A 26,983-nucleotide genomic window follows, 5' to 3' on the forward strand; every position below is an offset into this window, starting at 1 on the left:
CAAAGAGGACATGTGCTCCTTACCTTCGGACCTACTGAATGAAGGTGCCAGGGTCAGTCAGTTTATTAAATACTGAGAGAGCGCAATTTTTAAAAAAGATGGCTCGATGAATCAAAACAATAGCTCCGATCCTTCCCTTCCCTTTTTACCTTTTCCTTCCTCCTCCTGAGTCTAAAACACCCGAGCGGCAGGGTTCCCACCCACCTCTTTCTGAGCCACGGTACATTCCTTCACTCACCGAGCTGAGTCCAGAAAGCACAGGGTGGCAATTCTTTGTACTTTACCTTCAGGCAACTGCTGAGACCATCCAATCTGCCTGGAATGTAATTTTGGCTTAAAAGAACCAGAACTAATAGAAGAACAGAAGCAGCTTAACCCAAACTGTTTCTCATTCCACTGCCCTACAGAGAATAGGGGGGATGACGGAGGCGAGGTTTTGGCAATTCTCTGCCTGTGCCCTTCTTTGAGGTTTGAACCATGCACAATTTTAATTGCACCTGTAAAATGGCACCGTGGGCACCTTGAGGCATGCATAGTAATGCCTGCACTTGGATGAGAATTGGGAGTTTTGCTTTATAAGATTGAGCGACTGTGAGTGTTTGGAACAGATTAGATAAGTATCCCTTTTGGGACTGTTGTTTCTTCCACCTTCCAGCCAGTTCCTGCTCACTGTGTCATCTACACTTGCCTCCCATTTCCATCAAAGCCCGAATTAAGGTCTGTACCAACTAACATGCCGCACTAGCAGGCGTTTGGCAATGTAGGGAAGACTGTACATACGGTCCCTTGATAGTTCTTGTTCTTTATGGGTCTGGAGGCAACTTTTGTTTGTGTTTCTTCATGCTCCATGCCTTTGCTTCCCTTTTTAGTCTGCTCTGGCATGCAGTATAAAATTGCACTTATTCATATCTTTTCAAGAAAATTAGACTTTATATTACTCTAGAGTTTATTTTCTTTTTATATTTACATTTTCTTTTTTTTGAGATTTTATTTATTTGGCAGAGAGAGAGCACAAGGGAGGGGGAGCATCAGACAGAAGGGGAGGGAGAAGCAGACTCCCCGCTGAGCAGGGAGCCCGATGAGGGGCTCGATCCCAGGACCCCCAGGGTCATGACCTGAACAGAAGGCAGATGCCCAACTGACTGAGCCACCCAGATAACCTATATTTACATTTTCTTTTAAGACAATGCCTTTTCAGTTTCCACATTTCTATTTTTTAGAAATTCTTTTTGCTATGATTTTAACTGCAATACTGATTATTTTGAATAACTGCAAATAGCTGACAAAGATTAAAGTTGGGAGGATTGTTTTATTATGCATATTGAGATAGCATATTAGAAATGAATTAAGTTTAAGTGATAAATAATGGTGAGGTTATGGATGTCTGTAATATACAAATGCAATTTTTGTAGCGTGGGCTATATATAGTTCCCAGTAGGAGGCTGCTGATGAATGTAAAAAGCATGCAATGCCATTTAGAGACAAGTGTCAATATAGGCTATTGTGGGTAGCTGGTTCACTGATTTTTTTGTTTGTTTTTTTAAGAGGGTGAGGATTTTAGGTGGAGTGATTATTTATAGCCCAACACTTACAAAGGATAAAAGAAGTGCAATCAGGGGCGCCTGGGTGGCTCAGTCGATTGAGCGCCCAACTCTTGGTTTCTGCTCAGGTCATGATCTCGTGGGTCCTGGGATCCAGCCCTGGGCATTGGGCTCCACACTCAACAGGGAGTCTGCTTGAGATTCTCTCCCTCTGCCCCTCCCCCCACTCACATGCATGTGCACATTCTCCCCCCTCTCTCTCCAATAATAAATAAATAAATCTTAAAAAAATATAAGTGCAATCATAGTCCAGTAAATTAAATTATGGAGCTGAGCTTGGGAAATCAGGCTGTGTGACTTCATGGATTAGTTTCATCATCTGTAAAACTAGGGACAGCAATAGCACCCATCTCCCACAATTAAATGTAAAATACTTAGAACAACACAGGAAGCCCCCAATAAATGCAGAAATTAATTTATTAAGTATTCATCCCCAGTAACGTCTGCCTACTATACCCACGGTCTGGTGTAGTAGACAGAGATTATTTTAAGCTGCTTTAATAATTGGTGTCCTTAGCATTTCATGTGGATAGGTGTAGAGAGCTAGGCTTTGTGTGAACCTCTGTCTGCACAGGTGTGCCTGGTGCTAGAGGCAGGGCGTAGTGGCTCGTAGGGAAACGGAAGGCCCATTGACAATGGCGAAGAGACCTAGTTCCAGAGCACTCAGTGGAGGCAAGTTCTCCCCCCTCCACCCTTCTCCCTGCCAGGCCCCCTTCTTTCCACCTTGTGCCCAGTTTTATCATGAATTTGGTCATCCCTCTCCGTGACAGCCTTGTTGTTATGAGGTAAGCCTGTGGGGAAATGTTCCTGTTGTACCTTTCCTCAGCTCTCAGATTCTACCACTGCCTCGTTCCTTGACCCCACATCCTTGCCTTTTCCTTGGTAGAGGTCAAGGTAGTTGCTCTGTGGGAGTGTTGAGGGGTAGGTTACCTGAGAGTTTTAAAAGCCCAAAGCCTTCTTTGATACGGTCCCCATTTCATTCTCTTTCCCTTACAAGTTGAATCATTTAGCAAGCCCTAAGAATATCAGTCATTTGGGCAAAACAGCCAAGTTTCACATTGGCCATTTGGAAGTTAACATTGTTAAGAAAATAATCTCTACTAATAGAGTCAAATAATCCTATTAATCTTTGCTTTCACGGGCTGAGAATAAATCTAGTCCATTTGCAAACAATTATTAAACACCCACTTTGTGCAAGATGTTCATGCCAACTACTTATTGAAGGAAATGCAAGGAGGCATAAACTGGGCTGTAGAGAGGTCACACCTTGGACAGCCAGATTGACTTTGGCTCATCTAACAGACCAAGGAGTGTGCCTTTCCTTCTTGCCCAAAGGTCCTCCTTTGGTCGAAAAGATCAGCTCCTTTAAGTAATTGCTTGTTTCTTACCAATTAGAAGCCCATTGGACAGCAAGCACAGTCATTTTTGGTTTATTTGGAAATGGCGCACTCAGGGATAGAAAAGCGTTCAGGGTTAAAAATGGCTGGAGGGCTGAGAGAATTCTGGCATGTTCTCTCTCCTTACCCTGGTCCTGTGAAAAGCTGCCTCCGACCCGGAGAGGGAATTTACCTATCGTGTGAGACCCTGACCCCGTGCATGTGCCTGAAGCAGGCACGTAGTTTTTATGTGCGCCTGGTAGTTTCAATCTGTGATACTGATCTGCTTTTTGTCCCTGCTGACGGTTATTATATCTTAATGGGCAAAACTCTACTCTAATGATCCTTGTGTATGTAATTCTTGGAGTACAGAGCAGGCACCAGAGGACCACATAAAAATGTTTGCCTCAATTTCCCTGCAAAAAAAAAGGGGGGCCCAGAAACCAGACTTGACCAAGTAACAGATTTTTAAAGGTAAAGGAACCCAATAAAATTACCAGCTTTTCACAGCGTGTGTCTATTTCCTTTCGACATATTGTGAGGTGTAGGTGAAATATTCTAACCGAACTGACAGTGTGAGTGGGGATAACTAAGGAGAGAGGGAGATAAAAGTAAAAACCACCAGCAATGATTGATATTGCAGTAGCAGTGAGTTGTTGGGGTCTCCCCTTTGTGGATTTGACACTTCACCTTTCTGACACCATCTGCAGGAGTGTTGGTATAATGAGTCCTAGACAGATGGGAACAAAAGCTAGCATGGCTTGGAACTACTGTATCAGGGCTTCGAGGCATGCTGTAGAATTGTGTAGGCTGGTATTTGCTTATCCAGCTTATAAGATAAAAGTTGTGTGGGGTGTGTGTGTGTGTGTGTGTGTGTGTGTGTGTGTGTGTGTGTGTGACAGAGCAAGAAAGACAGTGTTTTTTTAAAGTATAAAATGAAGGGAGCTACCCAATCCCAGGCAACTCCAAAAATAATTTAATCTATGACTGGTTTCTTTCTCTATTGTACGGTTAACTAATTAAATGGGTTCACATAAGGCTTCTAAGTTTGATGATAAGAGCCTTTAAGAATCGATTCTCTAATACATCATACCAGTATTTGGGGAACAGAATTATCAGGTATTGATTCCAACCCTATGTAGGAACCTAAAGTGTTCTTGGGGAATAGGAGGCAGAATTATGTCCACGCAAAACAGCTCTCCTAGGAGTACTAGTAACTCTGCCGTTTTACTTTGTAGAACTTTGACCGGTAATCTAACCTTCCTTGGCTACTCTGTAGAAGAGAAATAAGAGAATTCTAATAATTTCCTTAAGCTCCTGGGCTCAACCAGGATATCTCTTCATAATGCTTCTTCTACCTCTGAATTTTATTTTCCTTTTTTATTTGTGTTTTTAAGATCTTTACATGGAAGAGGGAAAACCTCAGTGGAATACTTGACATTGACCCTAAATTAGTCTATCTAATTCTTCCTTCACGAGTAGTTTTCCTCTCTCCTGTTCCTCCCTCCAGGTCCTTGGTGTAAGATCAACAGGCCTATCCAGCTCTTAAGGCCCTCTGCCTATTTCTGGGGGTGGCGCAAAGCTCTTCCTCCAAATCTAGATGCAAAGCCTCTGGTTTTTTGTGGGTTTTTTTTTTTTTTTTTAAGATTTTATTTATTTATTTGACAGAGAAAGCACAAGCAGGGGGAACAGCAGAGGGAGAGAGAGAAGCAGGCTCTCTGCCAAGCAGGGAGCCCGATGCAGGGCTCGATCCCAAGACCCTGGGACCATGACCTGAGCCGAAGGCAGATGCTTAACTGACTGAGCCACCCAGGCGCCCCAAACCCTGAGGTGGTTTTAACTCTACTTTCTTCAATCCCGTAGCTAGTTAGTGATACCACTCTGTAGCTCTCTCGTGTCCTGCTTCTCTGTCCCGTGCCTTCTATCCACAGCATTTGCTACCACTTGCTCACCAGAATAGGTGCTTAAAACCAGTTTTTCCAAATTTCGACATGTCCTGTGGAATATAACTCTGTTCAGTTCACTCTGCTGCTCCTAGCTGCTCAGTGCCTCCCTGCTGGATAGGGAGCGCGTTACAGGCTCCTCATCATGGCGTTCAGAATTCACCAGTCTTTGGCTCCAAAGTAGAATTAATGCTCTCCTCAAGCCAAACGTGAACTACCTGCCATTGCCTGCACCTTCCACGAGCCTGTCTGCATCTGCTTCTTCCATTTGAAACGTCTCACATCCTTCCTGTTGGTGTTCACTGGCATTTGTTATAAATTTACAGATTGTCCTTGCTCGGAATAAATTTGGCGTAATTAATGGTAATTAATAAATGGGTATTTCACGAGTTTGCCTGAAGCAATATAACCGGTGAATTTTTACTCGTAACCTTTCTACCTAAGGTGATAGTGCTGTTTAAAACATTTCTGGAGGTTAAGAATGAAAGGAAAGCTATTCTCCTCATTCTTTCTTTGAAAATGAGAAAATTTACTTGTGAAACTTAATCAGTTTTTACTATGGACTATTTAGGGCAAGCAGTGTATCTATACTGAGTGTGTGGATGAATCAACTAAACCTTGATTTTTTTTTTTTTTTTAACCAGGGACTAATGGGGCTGAGCAAATTACCCTAATTCAGATATACCTCTCATAAGACATTTTCACCTGCCAAAATCCTATCCCTTTTTAAAGTTTCTGTTTTCTTTTTCAAGACCCCGTGCTCTCTTTATCAAAAAACTTTTCCTGATACCCAACAGGAGGACTCCATTTGGGGGGATTCCTGTAGCCTCTATCCCATCCACACACTTTTATCGCTGTCACACCCCAGGTGCCATGGCCGGGTGCTGGGGTCATCAAGATGCATATAAATGATCCATGATTACAGGATTTTTGCGGTCCGACAGAGGAGGGAAACTGTTCTGCTACATACCGTAGTACGGGTCCTTTATTAGACTCTCTTCCCTTGTGTAAAATACACATGCAGGGCCACGGAAGAGGAAAAGAATGAGGATGTAAGAATCTGAAGGTCAAGGAGTTCCTTCCAGGGCAGGAAACCTCTCCCCTAGGCCTTTCCGGGGGTGAGGAGGCGTAGGAAGGGAAGAAGTCATGGTTATGTTGCCCCAAGAGGCTGGAGCACAAGGTATCTGGGAGAAGTGCAGGGGGTAGGAGATGAGATTGGAAGTGTAGTTTGGGGCCAGAAAGGACTGGGCTTAAACATCAGGCCAAGGCATTTGGACTTTACCTGCTATTTAAAGGAAAGACATAAGAGGTATTGCAAACATCAAAGTAAAATGTTGAGACCCGTGGTTTAGAAAAATAACGTTGGTACTATGAATGGTAGATTGGTAGGAAAGATGGAAGTTGGAGATGCAGATGAGGTTGACTTTCTGAATGGACCCAAAGGTACCTTGTATTTCTCTTAAGACATTTGAGGCATTATTTTCTGTAATTACAACTATTTGTGTATATACCTTGACTATTAATAATGCTTCCTGAGGTTGTGCTTCAAGCAGGGTTTTGTGAAGGACCAAATGGGTTTAATAGCAACGACTCCTATCTGAAACACTCCTGAATTCTGCAAGTTTCATTTATAGCACAAACTACTCTGTAGCCTGCTTTCTCTAATTCTTTCCAGATGTTAAAGGAGATAAGGCATTAACAAGCATTAAAACACATTAACCATGTGTATATTTGAAATCATAATAGTCATCGTTCATTGGTACCATTTTGAGTTCATACCATGGTCTAGGTGCTATGCCAAGCATACATATTCCCTCATTTGATATTTTTAGCACGTGATATTAGACCCATGTTTTTATGGATGTGCTGAGGCTTGGCCAGGATCACATAGTGTGTAAGTTTTGATCCTTCTGTGACAGTAGTCTTGGTCTTTTTCTGTACCTTAAGCTTATTCCTTCACCAGAAAAAGAAACTTCCTTGCTCAGTTACCTCTCCCTGGAAAGTTCTTCTCCCAGACATTTACAGAACTGACCTCTTCAGCTCTTAGCTTAAATGTTGCCTCCTCAAAGAAGCCTTCATCACCCATCCTATCTAATGCTGCTCATTTCTTTACTTTCTTCGCTGTATATTATCTGAAATCATTTACTTGTTTATTTTCTGTCTCCTTGGCTAGAGTATAAATTTCATGAGATTAAGTGTTTTGGACTTCTCACACACTTTTGATTTATATAATCAAAATTTTAGAACAGTTTCTACTCCTTAATACACATTCAACAAATATTTAGTTCAGTGCTGGGTGAATGAATGAATCAATGTCTCCAGAGCCCCATATTTGTTCTCCAGTCCCATCCTCTAGATGTTTCCTTGCTGCTGCCTAGCACACTGGAGAAGAATTGGCTGACCATACTACCTGTCAAACCATGTATCTGGGACCCAGACTGATTAACTTTTAAAAACCAAACATTTACTCATGAGAAAAACAACCCACAGGTCATTCTGTTTCTCATTGGTTAAGATAACTCCGTTACATCTAAGCTTGCAGTTCAGATAGAGTACCTACAACGTAGGATTAATTTAGGACAGAACTTGTCTGAGGAACTGTTTGTAGAACTTTACCTTTTCTTACTGCATTCCTGTTGGCCAGTTTTTGTAGGAGAATATTGGAATTGACATAAATGAGGCATTGTTCCTGGCTATTTTTTTTTTTTAAAGCACCAGACATACAGAAATTCATGGTCTTTCTAGTAAATTTGCGAATTCATATGGTCTCCACATACAAAATAACCATCCTCGGAGGGTAAATTCTTTCATTCTTTCCTCGAGCTCCATTTTTCTTTTGTGGTTTCAGATTGGACTTTTTAGAAATGTGATTTCCCTTTGTCTTAGTGGAATCTGAGCTGACTTTGTCACTAGCATGTTAACCTCTTCTTTCCCCCACTCTCTTATATCTAAGAATAGCTTGCTGATTAACCCTAAGTTAGAGAAGGTGGCCTGCGAAGGAATTTTAAGTACATTTCTCGGTGTTCTGTGAAGTTACATGATCTTAGCTCAGTTAATTAACTTTGTTAAAATTGTATAAGGGGGTCCTTACGATTCAACTACAGAAGGTGCAAAACAATTTGAAAGGAAACTGCCCTTTACCTTGATCCCTACCTTCTCCAAAAACCATGGTGTAATGGCAATGAACAGAATAATGGTTGACGAGCAAAATTTTAGGGCATTCTAAATATCACTGGTTGGTTTAATAAAATTAATTAGCCTGCCACGGAGAAAATTTACTAGCGTGCTGGTTAATTTCACAATGTAAAGTCAGAGAAGGGAGGTGGGGTTGAGAGAACAAACCTTATTAGTTTTGAATAATTATTTAAAGATGTGGAGCTGCCTATTTCAAACACTTTGATTGCCAAATCCATTAAGGCTTTACAATCTCAATGTTTGTATCCCAGTATATATGAGAAGGAATCTCCCTAGGTGAAATCATACTCATATTAGTGAACAGCTAAATGACTTAAAGATACAGAACAACAAGTAGAATCCTAATAAAACCATGGGAATGAGAACTTGCCTTAAGACTAACTCATGGGAGGTTTCCATAATCTTAATTTGCCATTGATGCAATTATTGCTCTTTCTTGTCTTTTTAATCCAAACAAGATGTTTGCAGAGGCCATGGAAAGGTGCCTAAAATCACATGCCTGAATTCATTTAATTTGCCAACATTGTCTTTTTTTCTCTCTTCCTGGTAATGGGCAAGAGTCAGTTCTGGTACATTAGGTACTAAATCTCTTCAATTACCAGCCGGGAAGAAAGATTTAAAATTGTGCTTCAAACCTACAAACTGATTTAGTTTTAAAGCACAAACCCTTCTCCTGTGGAGCCGAAATTAAACTGCAGAAAGGACACAGAACTTGAGGAATTAAACCAGGCAGGGCCAAGGCTCAGGCCAGTGATAGGAACCATTTTGGTTTCTTTCATCGGAGCCCCCCTGGCGCAAAAGGAAAGGGAGCAAGAACAGGCTGAAAGATACAACTTGTGTAAAGAAGTGCAGTGTTATATTGCCTGGAAGCTAGACATGGAGTGTGGCTAGCTCATTAGTGTAGGGGAGTCTAATTAAACCTCTTATCTTTTTTTTCCCTCTCTCTTTTTGGGTGCTTGGCAGCCATTTTCAATGTGGATGACTCTGTGGTTGATCTGGAGACTCTGGCAGCCTTATATGAAAATGTAAGTATCAAAGACATACAGAGGCAGAGTTTTCAGATTTTTATATCTTCACTAATAAAAAAAATGTTAAGATCTAAAAGATGGTTATATGTGACTCCTTCTGCTCCCCTCCCCCAATTGTTAAGCCATTCACTTCTTTGGCCGTGAGGATTTTGATATAGCATGGGAGAGATTAAGGTATATTTTCTATACACATACATTCAAATGAGAGCAAATGTGAGAAAAGCACTGAGTTCTGACCCCACTGTGGTCTCTTTGCACGCCTGCGTGGGAGGGTGGTTCAAGGTAGAGACCCTTTCTAGGCCGTGGAACCCAGCCCTGCGGCTTACTGTCAGAGTGAGTGAAGCTAAACTACCAGCTTACTGTTGGTGTACACCAGTGCTTCCTCGGGAATGGGAATACTAATACCAGCTTGGATGATTACTTTCAAATCAGATGAGCTCATGACATTGAATGTGGGAAGTAGTATAAGATGGTAGGTGTGTGCTTTGGCTTTAGAGTCAGATAATTTTAGATTTGAGGTCCCACTCTGCTGTTGACTGCTGAGTAACTTTGGACCAGTTAAATTCCTTAAGTCTGTTTGATCATCAGTACAATGGGGAATTATAAAGGGCTCTATGTGATTTTTGTATTAAACAGAATTCAATATAGGCAGCAGTAGCAATATATTTTGAAAATACACAGCGCTGTACACATATGTGGTCTTTAAATTTAGGCTATATGTGGAATAACCAGCAGAATTGGCAGGCTCTCTTGAGAGGATGACACAGGAGAGTTTAAATTCCCATGGTTTTTAACATTTCTGATTCATTGACTGTTAGGATTTGAAAACAGAGTGAACCAGATTCTCTTTATTGAAGTAGGAGTATTTCCCTGGGAGCTGCCTGGAGCTCTATAGTATTCTCCGGTCAGCAAGTTAAAAAAAAAAAAAAATGATTCATTTCAATGCTACATCTCCTGGGACCTTAAGTCCCTTATAGAAAATTTCCAGAGTGCAATAATCCAACCTTGTGGGATTGCTACTTCCCTACACATTTTCACATTCTTTATATATATCAGGAGCTGTTTAGTACAACTGGGTGGGAACTTCTCACGTTCCATCAGTAAAGCTTTTGTTAATAGACAGGAAGGTGCACAAATACCAGGCCATTGGGAGCTAACAGTACATTTGTGGAGTACCTGGAGGGCAGCGTGGTGTGATGAGAGAAAGAGATTCTGAGTCAGGCCCTTTATCCAATATTCAGTATGAGCCTTGGTAGGATCATCTGAAATACGAAGATACAGTAATTGATATTGAAGGACTTTGTAAAAGGCAGAGTGCCTTCTAGGTGCTTTTTGTTGTTCCCGTGAGCTCAGGACTGTGCACGGGGGCCGTACTCATTAGCTGGGTACATTGAGAAAATGAGGTAACTAAATGCCAAAAGAAGCAGTGCAGATGAGTGTTTACCAAATTCAGAAAAAGAAAAGGTGGAGACTAGAAATGAAAAAGTCAGGAGCATACATAAGTTAGAGGGGCTGTTCTAAGGGTCAGGAAACAAATGCTAAGGACAGTGGATTGATAACCTGCTTGCATGGGAAGAGACGGGGCTTCAAAGGTGGCAATCCAACGTCCTGACTTCTGGATCCCCCTACAGTCTCTTGTTATGACCGTTTGCTTTAGCCAGTGGTTCTCCAATGTTAGCATGCGTCAGAATCTCCTGGAGGGCTTGTTGCCCCGCACCCCCTGCCCCAGCTTCTTATGACCGGGTTAGAGCCAATCATCTGCATTTCTAACTAGAAACAGGTGGGTGATGCCAATGCTGCTGGTGCAGAGACCACACTTGGAGACACATTGCTTTAGACAGATTTTCATTGTTCATTTTTTGTGTGCTTTGTTTGATTCCTGTCTCGACCCAGAGAGCACAAGAGGATGAACTGGTTAAAATAAGGAAGTATTACGAGACATCCAAAGAAGAAGAATTGAAGCTGCTGGATAAACCTGAGCAGTAAGGACGCTTGAACACTTCTCCGTTAGGCCAAAAGAACAAGCACGACCTCTGTCTCCCTGCCTCCCCGCTCTGAGTAATCGCACCTAAACTGTGCAGTGAGCTAAGTCACAGCACCGTCATTCCTGTGACCTCCTGCGCGCAGCCGAATGACCTGGCTTCCAGGAAAGGCAGCCCGGGGATTTGTGCTGCTGGATCTGATATGTCTGAACCTCTCTCCCCACCCCTCATGATTCCCCTTTCTCGTTCTAGCAGCTTGTTAATTCCTCCTAGACTAAACATTCTAGCCAAAAGGGTAACTGAGGAAGGAAAGCATTGCTCTGTTTAAGGTTCTGCTGATGCAGTTAAAAAGACAATGGCAGACTCACAGAATTCAAATTGGTTTTCCTAAATGTATCCAGTAAACGTAGCCTGAACTTGCCGGCTTTCTCCCAAATCCCTCCACCTGCTCTGCCCAATTGACAGGTGACCTTTTCATCCTTTTCACATCTGCTCATTTTTCTCTCCGTCTAGAGTTGTTTGCGCTACGGTTTGGGCTGTCGAGCCATGGCCTTTGAAAACCTAGACCTCTGATGAGGAACAGAGTGGCTCTTGCCTTGGCTGGGCTCTTGGGGTCTGCACACCACAGATAAGTGTATGGGACTCTGTAGCCCCTGGACCCCAACTACATTTTCATGGCCCAGGACTGAGGATGTGGAATGGGTCTAGAGTGGAGAGAGGGATCCTTTGCCTGTCACCACCTTGAATGCTTCATTCATGTCCAGTTCAGGCCACTCCCCTCAGTCTGGAGATGAGGCAGGGGATAGAAAACACAGCAGAAACTAAGAAGTCAGGTTTAGGGCAACAAGTGAGCCCTAGAGACATCTAAGTTTCCGTGGCTTGTATTGAAACTTTCATGGCTTGCCCTTGGGTCCACTAGAATGCCCCACTCCCCTTGGATTGCCTGGACAAAATGACTGGGTGGGGGATTTCTAGGTTTACTCAGTTATTGGCAAGCCTTTGTGATAATTTTGGGAACCTTAGATGAATTGTTCTCACATGGAACAGAGGCCAGGAACCACTCTCTACCCCACCCCCACCCTGCCCCAAGTTAGTTCACGAAGGCTAGGAATCTTGTGAATCAGTGCAAAGGGGGTTCTGCTGCCCTTCTGGCCCATCAGTTTGAGCTACCCTCCCTACCAGTTCCTGCCCCTGACCAGTCCTGTGGTCCACTCCCAGGTCATGTTTCCTAATAATAAATTAATTCCCACTAAGGTGCTAACAACTGAACATGAAGTGACTCATCCTGGGATATTTAGACACCGACAAGGCCATGGGGAGTATTTGAAGACTGTCTTAGTTAGCTTGGTGGCTATAACAAAGTACCCCAAGCAGGGTGACTTAGAAACAACAGAGATTTATCTCTCATAGTTCTAGAGATTGGAAGTCTGAGATTGGGGTGCCATTATGGTTTGGTCTTGGTGAGAACCCTCTTCCAGGCAGACTGCCAACTTTTCTTGGTATCCTCACATGACAGAAGGCAAAGAGAAGGAAGCAAGCTCTCATGTCTCTTCTCCTAAGGGCACTAACTTCACTCATAAGGGCTCAAGGCTCATGACTTAATTCCCTCCCAAAGGCCCAGCCCCCTTAAACCATCACATTGAGGGTTAGGACTTCAACATACAAATTTTGGGGGAGCATAAACATTCAGTCCTTAACAGGGACAATAGGGCATATCAAGCATTTGGGTTGTGCTGGCTATGCTACACTGAGCAATGATCTCTCAGCCTAGAGCTCACATACCTTTCATGTAAGAGATCATAGAGTATTTTAGGCTTTGTTGGAAGTACGTAAACCATAGACAACATGTAAACAAATGGACATGACTGTGTATCAGTGGAATTTTATTTAGGGACCCTGAAATTTGAATGTTATTTATGTAGACATCATAAAATGTTATCTTTCTATTGATTCTTTTTCACTCATTTAAAAATACAAAAACCATTCTTAGTTGGTGGGCCATCCAGAAATGAGTGAGGAACTGAATTTGGCCCGTGGGCTATAATTTGCCACCTCCTTCTCCATGCCCTGGGAGTGGCTGACCCCGTGAAATGAAGAGTGGGTTTCTGTTACTGGAAGTGTTCCCCTTTTCCTTTTGGGTTTATGTCTTTCTAGCATTATTTTTGAAGACTGATTGCCAGGACACAGAATAATGGTGGCAGGTAATTAACAGATAAATTTATGATTCCTGCTTTCTCTACGGGATGACCTGGATAAGGGAGCATTTTCAAAGTTTGAAAATCGTCATGGCGATGGCTTCCCAAAGGTACTAAGCTATCACTAACAGCAAAGAGGACCGTCGTGTTGTCCCAGTGAGGTGATGTGCTCAGGCTCAGTTGCTGGAGGGTGAGGTACACAGAGGTTGGGGCTTCAAGCCTGAGTGCATTTCACCTTTGCCCTTGACCTCCTGCATAGTGCAGCATTTGTTTGATTTTAGCCAGAGTCCGATTTCCTGGCAACTTGCTTGCCATCGGCTCCAAGTTAGTTGACTATAAGCATGTTTTACATACTGGAAAATATGAATCATTTATAGTTTCAACATTGTGATTTCCTAAGATCCCTGTGATGTCCAGTCCTATAAATCATAGCATGGAGAGGGTGGTCCCATCCCTCACCTCATCAGCTTTCTTGCAGCCCAGTGCCAGATTGAGAATGCCATTTCCCATAGAGGTGTCATCTACTCGGGCCCGGGCTGTCTGAGAGCCACTCCCTCCAAGGATGGCCCTCAACTCTTTGCATTCTGCCTTGGGATGGTGGTGAGGGGAGGGGAGGCTCTAGCGGGTTTCATTAGGCCAAACACATGCTTTTTGTAGCCTAGATTGAGGACACAACCTCATCTTAACTCAGAATTCCTGTGGGTTTCCACTTTTATATCCCATCACATGGTTTTCATAATAATCAGAGTTACAGAACTTCAAAACAAAGGTATGTTTACTTTTATGGGCATTCCTTCCTTCATCTCAGTGTCATGGAAAAAAAAAGAAGAAGAAGAAGAAGGGGGGCACCTGGCTGGCTCAGTCAGTACAGCAGGCGACTCTTGATCTCAGGTTCTTGAGTTCAAGCCCCACATCGGGCGTAGAGTTTTACTTTAAAAAAAAAAAAAAAAAAGGAAGAGGAAAGAAAAGAAAAAAGATTATGACCTGGATGTAGGATAAGCTTTTTTTTTTTTTTTTTTTAAAGCTGGTAATTAGAATCTTATTAAAACCCAAGTCTCCCTTAAAACAAAGTAAAAGAGGCACGGAGTATAAGCTAAGGAAACTTCTTTGGGTATGGAAAGAAGGGTTCAGCTTTGCTCCTATGGAAAAGCACTCTTGGTGAGAGATTGCAAAATGTCAAAGTAATGATGTTATGTGCTGACCGAGACTTTCAGAAATATCAGGTAATCATCATTTCAGCCCCAAAATGAATTTAATAGCTGTTAGTGGATTCTCTCCTTCTCTAAATTCATGCCCAACTCTTTCTGCCCATTTTAGTTTGTGCCCCCTCTTCTGGTGGTTGGCCTGGAAAGTATGTAGCTCTTCCAACTTAATTTTGCAAAGGGCACCAGGGCCCAGTTGCTGACAGTGAGCTTCTGTGTGTAGGTTAGTACTCACCTTTAGCTTTAAAAATTTGTTTTACCATAGTTTTTAAGATTGATGTCCACTTAATGAGTGCCTGCTTTGTTCCACACACTGAGCTGTGAACTCTGTCTTCCTAGGTAAGCTGATGTGGAAAAGTAAACAAATATCTGTAGAAGAGGATCTCTATTATAGACTATTATCTAATTCAGGGAGCAAGAAATAGTAGTCGTCTCCCTTCAGGAAGAAATATTTTGTCATATCTCTGCAGACATTTGCCTCCAGCCTTCACTTAACTTTGCCTGTGTGAAATAGACCCTTAGAGAATGCTGCATGATAAAGGGAGTTCATTATGTATTTATTTTCATACGCTAAAGGTAGTGCTTTTATTTGGGTTTAATCTCCTATTTGCATAGCAGGAGATAACTCGTTGTGGTTCAGTATAATTGCATTGACTTTCTGTTCCTAAAGTGACTTATACACCATACATTTATATGCCATCATAGAAACCCATGAAAATAATAAGAGAAATAAAAATGGCTTTGCTGTCAATAATAGAACACAGACCCTTGGAGTTCCTTAAGTGTGCCAACATTTTATAATTGTTGAATTGATATTGCCAGGTAAGGAATGCTGCCATGGTGGATCTTTTTCAGCTGTCTTTTTTTTTTTTTTCCTTTGTGATTGTATATGAAGCTAGATGATTCATTATTCATTTCTGCAGATTTTTACATGAGTTAGCCCAGATCCCGAATTTTGCTGAACGGGCCCAGTGCATAATCTTCAGATCTGTCTTTTCGGAGAGTATCTCCTCCTTGCACCGAAAGGTAGAGATCGTCACAAGAGCTTCTAAGGTATGTTTGCTGTCTAATTTAAGAGGCCAGTTTTGCCTTAGGGTACAGGAGCAAGTAGGGAGTGGGAGAATCAACCGGAGTCCCTTTGTAGAAAACCTTTGGACTTAAGATTGTGTGTTTTTTTAAGAATAGCTGTGATGATTATCCTAAGTGTGAGTATGTGTGCGCGTGCAGGTGAGTGAGGGAGAGAGAGAGAGAGAGAGTCAGATGCAGACTGATGGGGAGAAGGAGGAAGAAATGACACTTCTATAGATGTCTTCTTAGATCTTCCAGATACCTTCTAATGTACATACTGGCCACTTAAAACCAACCTAACTATTGTAGTTTGTCTGCTCCTCGACTGACTGGGTTGCAAGAGATTTTGCGTTAGACCCATGCACCTGATCATCTGAAATGTGTCTACATAGTGAAATAAGGATTCTGGAGACTTGATAAGTAAAATAAATGATTATGATAATGGGTGGCGGGCAAATACATTTTTGTTGGCTTTACTACACCAATTCTAATACTTGTTCTTTCTCACAATGACCCATGTCCTTCAGAACATGATAATCCTCTCCACACATACTGTAGTATTTAGTTCTTACCTGAAGGCATGACTCTTTACCTTCTAAAATACAAAAGATTTCAATAAAGAAAGTAAAAATACTTCCCAGGTATCATATACACCCTCTAATAACATCCTAAAGGGCAAAAAGAGAGGTTGGCCTAGAGCTGCATTTGCCTTTCCTTCTTTACCCTAAGGTAAAAGAAAATAAAGTCAACTAAGACCCTAGAGAAGGGGGCGAGGGGAGGAAGTATCAATTTTAAAAATTTGCACTTTGAGGGAATAAGAGGGAAAATAAATGGGATAAGGATGTGAAGAAAAGCCTAAGCAGATTGAAATTTTTTAAGGTAATAGACATATCAGCTAATACTTAATAAACATAGCCTATGGCCTTGAAATACATTATTGTAGGGGCGCCTGGGTGGCTCAGTCGTTAAGCAGCTGCCTTCAGCTCAGGTCATGATCCCAGGGTCTTGGGATCGAGCCCCACATTGGGCTCCCTGCTCGGCGGGAAGCCTGCTTCTCCCTCTCCTGCTTCCTCTGCTTGTGTTCGCTCTCTCGCTGTGTCTCTCTCTGTCAAATAAATAAATAAATAAAATCTTTAAAAAAAAAAAAAGAAATACATCATTGTAGTTCACCTCTGAGGAGTATACCCAGGGATAAAGAAGAATAGACTTGCTCTTAAACCTATCCTACATTTAACTGTACTGTTTATATAGATACATTGTCCAAAAACAGATCCTTAAATGATATTAAACGAAACCTTTCTGCTTAGAAGTCACCAAATGTAAAGTCTGACTATAGCAACTCTTTTTGCAACTCACAAATATTTTTAAGTTAGTATTTTAAAAAATAAAACTGGCTGAAGTAAAAATATAAATACTAATATTTAATCCGCAATATTAAGACATGCACAGTTCATAATTCATTGAAAGGATAGAAAATGTCTGATTAATGTATTTCTTTAAGACTCTTATGTCTTAATAAAGTGTATTTTCCATTTCACCAGCTGCCAATCCAGTTGGCACCATGCCACCAAACAGCCTGATGGGTACTCAGTAAATATTTGTTGTTGAATGAATATAGGTGCCTTTGAAGTTCAGCTCCGTAATAATTGGTGTTTGCCGTCACAGGGCTTGCTGCACATGAAGAGTGTGAAGGATATTTTAGCTCTCATTCTGGCTTTTGGAAATTATATGAATGGAGGAAATAGGACTCGGGGACAAGCAGATGGATATAGCTTAGAAATTCTGCCCAAACTCAAGGACGTCAAAAGTCGGGTATTTATTTTTCATAACTAGTTTCCATGATTTGCCATTGTATTCCTTCTATACCTTTAATTAAAAAATTCTTGCTTGCTCCATTCATCTCCTTTCTCCCTCTAACAATACATTTTTTCTTTGCTTTCTTTTGATTTTTGAATAAAGATAGGTTTTTCATGTTTGATCTTACTGAGATGACAAAATCCCCAATATTGGTTTGCTCTAAAAGAACACAGTTGGATGTTGAACTGTAATGAGGGAAGAAAATAGCACGCAGTATCAGAGCACAAGGCTGGGGCGTCTGTTTGAATTTAGTGTTGGCTACTTGTAATTTACTCATTCATGAGTAGGGAGCAATGTTGAATCACCAGTTGAGCTGAGCATTTGAATTATTCTTTTGCCCACAACAATTGGGCTGGGGGTCTACTGTCAAACTCTCTGAGCCTGATTATCATTTGGCTCCACACCCCTGCAGAGCTCCCTCTTTGGAAACAACCAGCCCATATCTAGGCGTCCCACGGGGAGCAGGGGGAGCGAAGGGAGGGGAAACACACAGGCAAATTAGAATTAGACCCATGTGAACAAGACACAAAGGCTGCCTTGTGGGAGGGCCTGCTTGCCCCTGGCCTCCTAGGGTCATAAAGTGGCATGGCGTTCCTTTTAAGCTGTCCTGATTGTTTTTCACGCCATTAAGAACACACATTTTTTTGAAAGGTGGGAAGGGAGGGATGGTTTTCTGTTCTAGTCCCTGGTTCCCTTTGGCACTCCCCCACTCCCTCCTGTCTTGGCTTTCTGCCAGAAAATAATGAGACAGTGTGTGTATTTGTTTGTTTGTTTTAGCCATTACCTCAGAGGTCTCATGGATTATCTGTTTGGCTTTTCTCCCCCCACAAAGAATAGCGGAGTATCATTTCTTTGTATAGATGCCATTTAAAAAAAAAATGATGGGACAAAGAGGAGAGAGGAAAATCTTGCCAGTCACAAACAGAATGAGGACCAGGTATCACAAATGAAAAGTATTAAGGTCACAAACTGAGATTTCAGTACTCAACTATATAATATGGCAGTCTCATGTGAATGATTTTCATTTAAGCTTCTCTTTTAAACCTAGGATAATGGGATTAATCTGGTGGACTATGTCGTGAAATATTACCTGCGTTACTATGATCAGGTAAGAAATGGAATTATGTGGAAAACTACACTAATGGGGTTTCAACTCTTACACGTTGTTGGCATTCAGAAATTGGATGATGGATGGATGGATGGATTTCAAGTCCAACATAGAATTTGAGAGCTCTCCAGCCTCCTTGGTTTACAGATGGGAATGCTGAAGCCAAGAAAGTTTAGTTGACTCTTGTAAAGAGAAGCATTATTCATTGCCTCTCAATCTACTGCCTCTTAATTTGCTATATAATGCAGTTTTAGAGAGACCCTCAGTTGTCTGGGTGCCTTCTGACCAGATCGTGAGGGTCTCTGTGAAATCTATATCCATTCAGTAATTGGTTGTATTTGAAATTAGTTCTGGGCTGCAGACCAAAATTTAGGAAATTAAGAGGCAGTAATACCCAAATACCTTATCAGTAGTGCTCATCTGTGAACAAGTCGAAGAAATGGAATTTGAAATCCATCCTCTCTGCTTCAGTTACATTTGCAATGAGAAATAAAAATTTCGGTGGGAGTCCACCTGAGCAGAAATTTCTATGTTTTATTCCTTCTCATTAAATTGAGAACAAGGAGTCCTAACTTTGCAAAGAAAGAGGTACTGTTGTAAGGTGTTGGGAAATCTAGCAATCAATATGAAGGGGAAAAGTCTCAGGAAACTGTTGTCAGGACTCCTGCGTAGCTGTCCATGCGAGCAGGGTTTTTTCCTAGGCACCACGGGAAGAAAAGTAAAGGTTCCAGGGCCTTGTTCTCCAAAGGCCTATAATTCCCTCCAGAAGACAAGCGAAGCACTGATGAAGTCTACCACCTTGTCTCCTCCCCTTCTCATCTAACCCTTCTCAATGTATCTGCAATGAATCATCCCCCACCCCCTCCTCAAACTTCTGTTTCTGCTGAGGACATTACCGTTTTGGTCATTCAGGCATGAAGCTCATCCTCTTCTTTGGCGTCTCTCTGTTCTTCAGCTAGATTGTTTCTTGTGTTTCTTCCCTGTTTTTCATCCCTATGCCCCACTAATCCAGACCTTAAGGTAACTCACCTGGAGTATTCCTGTTGCTTCCCAGCCGGTCTCCCCACCTCTCGTCCATCACTCCCCCTCCAGTCCATCCCACACCCGAGGCCCCACCAGTTTTTATAGTTCTGGCCATATTGCATCACCATTTTATGCAAAAACAGAAATGGATCCCCATTTTCAAAAAGTGAATTAAACTCAAACCAATTTAATTCCAGTCTTTTACAACCATGCTTTTATGACCTTCCCCCTACACATACTCTGTGATCCATCTCAAGACCCAGTGTTTTCCAAACACACCCTGTGGTTTTCTCACTGATGTGTTTTTTCATCTGATGTTCTTTCTAACTGGAACTATCTTTGTCACTAGCCTTTTTATAGATCTTTTGTTTTGTGTTATTAATACTCTCTTGAAATAATCAATTAAAAGGCCTTTTGGGAAAAGCTCCCAGTAGCAACATATATATATTTGCAACATAATAGGTGACATGCTTTTCAGAATCAACATGGAAAGGACAACTGGTCTCCTTTCATTAAAAAAAAAAAAAAAAAAGTGGCACAAGAGACTGCAGGTAATTTACCAAAACAACAGCAACAACAGCAGCAGCAACAACAAAACCAAATAGAAGGCATAAATTGCCAACTAGATATATAGAGCTAGCAATATAAATGGATCAAATCTTTCTCAGGACTCTCACGAATGGCTGACTGAGTTATTCTCTGTTTAAGATCTCTAGGTATAATGGGACCCGTATCTTGACTGCCCTTGACTCACCAAACTGTGTTCTATAAAGGATACCTTCAAAAAAATTCACATGAAGGGGTCATGTGCTTGTCAAGCTGTCTCCCCAGGGTGCTGTGCCTATTTATAGGGGACACCCTTTCCTCATTCATGCAAATGCGCAGTATGGGTTAGCAAGACTTTGACCTTTGTGGATCAGAAGCCCTAGAAATATGTATACTCTTTCTAGGAAATTTTATCCTAAGGAAATAAATAAGGACATGTATCACTATTTTACTTAAAATCATTTGTAATAACAAAGTATAGCAAAATTTTTGGTAGATGTCCAAAGGTAGAGACCGAGGTCAAACAAGTTATGCTAGTGTTCTGAAGTGGAATAATATACTGCCATGGAAAGTATATAGCAGAAAATTTAGTGACATTGAAAAATACTCTTGATCTGCTTTTATATTACAAACGTGTTTAAAATAACATATAATCCAATTTCAAATATATAAATATAAATATACATAAACACACAGAAAAACCTGGAATATCAGATATATGTAAAAATGTTTGATTATCTCTGGGTGGTAGGACTGGAAGAGATTTTTACTTTCTTCTGTCTTTCAATTAGACATAAGGAGCCTGAGTCACCTTGTAAAAGGGAAAATAAATAAATAAATAAATAAATAAATATAAAATAAAATAAAATAAAAACTAGTGCAGTCTTATGTGGCCCTTCTTCCATGAAGCCTTTGTTTACTTCCTCATCTTGTGCTCCTTTGAAGCCTGGGAGCACTTGGGTTGAACCTCTGTCGTGATACGCCTTATCCCACCTTGCATGTAGATAATCAGTGAGCAATTACCCGTTAGCTTGGCATTGCTCCTTGAGGTCCAGAACTCATCGTTGTCTGTTTTTTAGTGTCTGTAATTTAGGTGTCTGACAGATACTTACTAGGTTGAATCTACTGTAAATATCTACAAGAGTGCAGTGAGTGGTATCTGTAGATAACTAGGTGCAAAGAGGTGAGAACTTTTATCCAGTAGAATGGGGTGGGCTTCAGGTGATAGGTAGATACCCAGAAGTTCTGACAGCAGGTACCAGTGTGACAGAAGAATTATCCCAAAGAATCTCGAGAGGTCACATTTCTAATCTAGGATTAGCATAAGCAGATGTATCTTGTAGTGCCTACCTCAACCAAGTCCAGTGCATTGTGTCGGAGGGCTGAAATTTGCCAGTGAAATGTGACTCTCGAAGAGAGCTGAGCGCAGTAGAATCGACTTCACCTAGGAAAAATCTCACAGTAAGAATAGCTTCAAGCCTGGGATGGCCCAGTTTGGGAAAAATCAGGAATCAACGTTTGCGTGGTGCTCTCCCGGTTTTCACAGTGCAAAAATTCATTTCACTCAGCAAGAGTATAGAATTATGTGATTTATTAAGCTATCCCCTCCCCGTAGGAGCATAAGTGATGATTTTTGTGGTTAGTGGTGATGAGCAATTAGCTGAAGAAAGGTGACTCCTGTTCCAAGCCTCCTTCCACGCATGCTGGGTTTTGGTCCAAGTCTAAGTCTGCGAAGTTTACAGAAATCCATCTAAAGCCATGTCTTTTGAATTCCAATTGAGCAGCTTTCTCAAGAGCTGCTACCGGGCTCATTTGCTCAGCAGCATTTTCTCATTTTCTAGCTTAAAAACAAAAAGAAAATCGAAGCCAGGACTGAATGTGATAAAGTTTTAGAAAAGAGTAGGAGATAGTATACATGAGTTCTTCCAATGTAGGTTGCTGTGGAGTTCTGTGATAAGCATCTTAGATGGTGTTCCACCTTGGTGCTCAGACTCCAGTACTGCTTCCACTGTTTTGAAAGTAGTAAAATAATTATAGGGAGATAGAGGGAAAGTACACTGAGTGTGTAAAAGGTTTCAATAAAATGAGGAAAAACCACCCTTCCTTAGCATCTCAAGTGAAGCTAAAGATCTTAAAGGAAGGGGATGGGTCCAGCGCATTCATGAAACCACAAGAAAGTAGGACAGTAAGGTAGATGTCTCCTGCTAAAGGTACACACTTTTCAGAATGGCCTTTTATGGGTTCTATGCAAGGGTGCCGAGCAAAGTTTGATGTGCCAGATGTTGCGTGCTGTACCAAGAATAAGACACACCTCCTGCCTTCACAGTGTTTGTAGTCTAGCGGAGGAAACACATAAGCTAACTCGGCAATTTTGAAATGAATGTTGGTAAGTGCTGGGGATGACAGTACACAGCAGGGGCTCTTGGAAACACCCTTGTGCTGGGGGGTTAGGGGCAATCTTTGAGGAAGTGATATCTGTCTCGAGACTTGAAGAACGATATGAACAAGGAAGCATGAAGAGTTCGTGTAGAAGAGTTACAAAGGGACAGTTTTATAGACAAAAGTCCAGACGCAAGAGATTGTGGCCTGTTCTGTTCCTTTATGAACGTTTAGGGGAGGGACGTAGAGATAGGGGAAGATGGAAGAAGGCTGAGGGTGTAGACAGAGGCCAGATCATAAAGTACCTTATAAAGCAGTTTCAGAGTTTGGAATGAGTCCTAATGGCAGTAGGAAAGATGGAATGTGAAGGAGGGCTGGCAAAGTAGCCTGTGTGGAGAGAGGAAGAACTGAAGACTGCCTGAGATATGCAAGATGCAGAGCTTATGTTAAACAACTCAGGGAGAAAGCAGGCTGGAAAAGATATTTGAGGCCCAGCTTATCTTTCAGTGTGCCCGAAGCTTGTGTCTCTCAAGTGATTTCCCAGCTTAGATCCTCTACTAGGCATAGTTGGGGAGCTTGTCCAAAACTATGGCCAACCATGCCCTCAGCAAGTGTCTACTAAGAGAAGCCAAACAACATTTGGAAAGTCTTTACAAATACGTGAAGAATTTGCTGTCACACAGACACCCCTCTGGAGCTTTCAGCTGCAGTGGCCGGTAGGTAACAGCATAAGGGAGGGAGGGTGATTCTTCCATTGCAGTGCTGTCTTGTCCAGAACCTTCCGATTCACACCCATTGGCACACCCCAAAGATGAGTTAGCTAATTGCTACCATGTGAAACTCCAACAAGGACTTGAAATTTAAGTACTTTCATGTGTTCCTCCTGTGCCTTTTTCCATGGCAGTAGGGTGTCCAAGATCGGGACATACCTGACGACTTTCTCTTTGATTCATGAGGCAAAATAGAGCGAAACCCATGCCACAGCCAGAGCCAACCTCAGTGGCAGTAAGACCAAAGTGATATTGTAGAAGACACAAAAGCATTTCAGAGTAACCAGTCCAAATTTAGGAATAGCAGAAGAGAATTTCTCTGATTCTTATTTGCACATCCAATAAAAGATGCTTTGGAATTGCAATTGAAAGTGACAGTTGGGAAGTATAATGTACTTTTGTTAACCGTGTCTTTTAGGAAGCAGGAACAGAAAAGAGTATTTTCCCTCTGCCTGAACCACAAGATTTCTTTCTGGCTTCCCAAGTCAAGTTTGAAGACCTCATAAAAGATTTGAGAAAACTGAAGAGACAACTAGAAGGTAACAGGAACTGTTCTGTTATTATGATAATAGCTAAGCTTTTTTTTTTTTAAATGATTGAAGAGGATTATTTATGTCTGGTTCACAGGATGGAATTGGTGCAGAGCTCAGCTATGGTAACACTCCAGCCCCCGTGAAACTTTCCATCTCTTAGGCTCTATTTGGAGGCACTGTATTTGCATATCCCTTTCTTTGATTAGTGTTATTTTGTGCTTTTTATATCGACATCTTTTACATCTACATTTTCCAACATAGTCATCTTAATAATAATAGCAGCAACCCTTTTCATTGAATGCTTACTGTTGTCTCATATAATTATTACAACAACCCTAATAAGCAGGAACTATACTAACTCCATTTTGCAGATGAGAAAAATGAGGTTTAGGGAAGGTAGGTTCACACAGCCCATGGGAAGCCCATTTACTGGGCTCTCATCAGGCCTATCTGATTAGAACTCATGCAGATTCTAAGCTAGTTGACTATGCTGCCTTATACGTATCCAACACGTGCACACACATACTCACCCGTGCACACCCCCCCCCCAAATACTTGGTTTATGTGTACGAGTCTAATAAAGATGGCAGGACCCATCGTAAGCAGTCTATTTTAGTTGAATTTACATTTTTAATTATTCACAACAAAATGCTGACAGCCCTTTCTGGCTTTTTGTAAAAGGTGAAACTATGTCTCTCTTGAGCAGGAATTTTCCTTTGGCGTTGCTCGAGTCCTGTGTTTTCACTGTGGAGACATCTCTTTATCCAAGTATATAAATACGTGCATTGGACCTTATGTAACTCCAAATGCAGAGCTGCACAGAGGATTTAGGGAGCGTGCTAATGTGGAAATGGAGCGCAGAGTGCCAAAAGGAGAGTTTGAGGAAATGAAGAGCTTGAACCAGGAATATTTTTACACTAAGACATAAAATAAACATTTTTAAAATGTTTATTGTGAAAGAGTGCTCAGAGACCCAAGTCTGAGACAGAGCAGCCTGGAAAGGGAAGTGAAGTGGGACAGATCTCCTGGTGGCAGGGAGAGAGCCATTTAGTTTTTACTCTGGGCATAAAACTCACTTAAATAAGGAGAGGGGTTACAAGTGAATATTTCTACCTTGTAAATTATTTTTAAAGGAACATGTTGCCTTTCTTTTCCCCTCCTGTTGATGTGGTTAAGAGCATGCATTCAACCGAGTGGATGTTTCGTTTAGGAGTGTGATATATGAACCTGCGGTTATTCTTTTCCCTCTCCTAAAACACCGCCAATTGTATCCTTGCCTAAGACGAGGGGCTTGATTCTTACTGTCATAAAACCGTGTGAGCCATCCCTGTGGCAGTTTTTCCTGGCGCTCTCCAGGGGCAGAATTAGCGCACAGGCGGGCCCTCAGTCTGGCTGCAAGGTTCACTGCAGCCAAGAAAAGTCATGCTGGTTCACGCTGCGGCCGCCCCTGAATACACATCCCCACTGGTCTCCTGGCCCTTTGCCGTCCTGTGGAGTTTTTCGAGAAGAAACCTGATGTACGCGGGATCTTTCCTCTTCTCCTGCCTTCCTTCCTGGGGCTGCCTGTCTCGGGCATCCTGACTGGGCCAACCTCCCTTTGACATCTGCAAGTGTTTGGCGATTCATAACCAAGGGGATGACAAGAGTGAATTGGGAGGACAGTAGAGAGGCAGGTGTTCCCACAAAGGCTCCCCCCTTTGGTGCACCTTATTTTCTGAAAGGGGATCCCACGTGCCATTCCACATCTCTCGGTACTCCACTGACCCTTGTCCTTAGTCAATTTTAAGGAACTGAAAAAACTTCTGAAGCTGGAGGACCTCCCTTAAAATGAGGGAAAACCAAACATTGCCTCAATAGTTTTTTCTTCTTTGGATTGGACTACACCAAAAGATGTGAGGTACCACAAGGGAAGAGGGAGAAGTGGGATTCTGCCCCCTGCCCCCACATTGGATATTTAAACAAAAATGCCCTGCTAATCTTTAGAGATGCCAGTGTTTTTAACACATGAAAGGTACCTAGTAAATATTTAAAGAAAATACAGACTGTTGGTTCTCTAATGAATTTCTTTTTCTCCTAAATGCCATCTGGCAAGATGGCCAGAGTCGTGGCGGTCCGTTTCATCTCCTTTCCCATTCAGGTTCCACGTCCTTTTCCATAAGGCCTTGGTGTGAGCCTAGATTGAATGTTTAATTGAAGAGGACATAATTTTCACACATACAGCAAAGATTTGATGAGGCTTTGAGGTTTATTGTAGCCATTAAAATGTTGTGGCTGCTGGCAAAACCCCAGAAAATGTCTAAAGCTAAACCAGATGTGATTAGCAAATTTCAAGACATCTCAGGCCCCCTTTCTCCAGGCAGGCACAGCCCTTGAAAAGAAAACTGGTTTGAACCCCACCTTAGCAATAGGGTGTCAATTAAACAAGAGTTTGTTGGTTGTGCAAATATCACTGATAAAGACAGATGTGGCCAGTAAGCACCTTTCATAGCAACAAGACCTTTGCAGAGCACTTTTATGTAAGCAAACAGAACAGGTAGTTGATAATAGTATCAGCTACAGTTTATTGTGCGACTATTATCTATCAGATGTTTTACATAATCATCTCTTTTAATCTTCACAATGACCCTCTGAAGCTGATATTATCAGTCTCTCACAGGAGGAGGCAACTAAAGTTCATGGTGCTCACATAATTTGCCAAGTTCCAGGTGATGACCTAGCCACATTTTGAAGCTAGATAGGACTCTAAGGCATGTACTTGTGATGCATCCTGCCTGTGACCCAGAGGTCTCCATATCCGATCACAGATCAAAACAGAAGGTTAGGTATTCAAGGCGTAAAGCCTCATGAAGGTACCAGGGACAGAAAGAGAGTTCCTGAGTGCATGCATATGCACATGCACACACCCTTAGAGCCACACTTGTAGACCCTCAGATCAGAGAGAGAGAGAGGAAAGAATTTACTTCGGGCTGGGGATGGGGAAGGGAAGACATATGGGAGAGATGGGTCATAAAAATGAATAGACACATACACACGCAAAAGTGAACAAAGTTATTGTGTAGGGTTAAGAACTCGGGCTTTGGTATCAGATGATGTACTTTTTACCGGTTTGGTAGAAGCAAGGTCTTGTCAGGTAACAAAACCATAAAGAGGGTTAAATGAGACAATTAGAGTGCCTAT

General features: G+C 41.8%; 1 protein-coding gene across 7 annotated transcripts in view; it reads left to right on the forward strand.

The window, feature by feature from the left end:
- The window catches only part of FMN1 (formin 1), a 445,431-nt gene that overhangs the window by 281,710 nt on the left and 136,738 nt on the right, over positions 1–26,983 (forward strand). For all 7 annotated transcript variants that reach the window (XR_012373582.1, XR_012373583.1, XR_012373584.1 and 4 more), the window contains 6 exons: positions 9,079–9,140; positions 11,037–11,125; positions 15,446–15,575; positions 17,256–17,402; positions 18,496–18,555; positions 23,692–23,812. Coding sequence is in view for 2 of the 7 variants with exons in the window: in XM_073876758.1 (XP_073732859.1) it covers positions 9,079–9,140; positions 11,037–11,125; positions 15,446–15,575; positions 17,256–17,402; positions 18,496–18,555; positions 23,692–23,812 (609 nt within the window). In the remaining 5 variants the exon portion in view is untranslated. The remainder of the gene's footprint in view (positions 1–9,078; positions 9,141–11,036; positions 11,126–15,445; positions 15,576–17,255; positions 17,403–18,495; positions 18,556–23,691; positions 23,813–26,983) is intronic.

Source organism: Callorhinus ursinus, unplaced genomic scaffold (assembly GCF_003265705.2).
Source record: "Callorhinus ursinus isolate GAN/ISIS: 27379988/994484 unplaced genomic scaffold, GSC_fseal_2.0 scaffold25, whole genome shotgun sequence".
In the NCBI taxonomy this organism is placed as follows: Eukaryota; Metazoa; Chordata; class Mammalia; order Carnivora; family Otariidae; genus Callorhinus; species Callorhinus ursinus.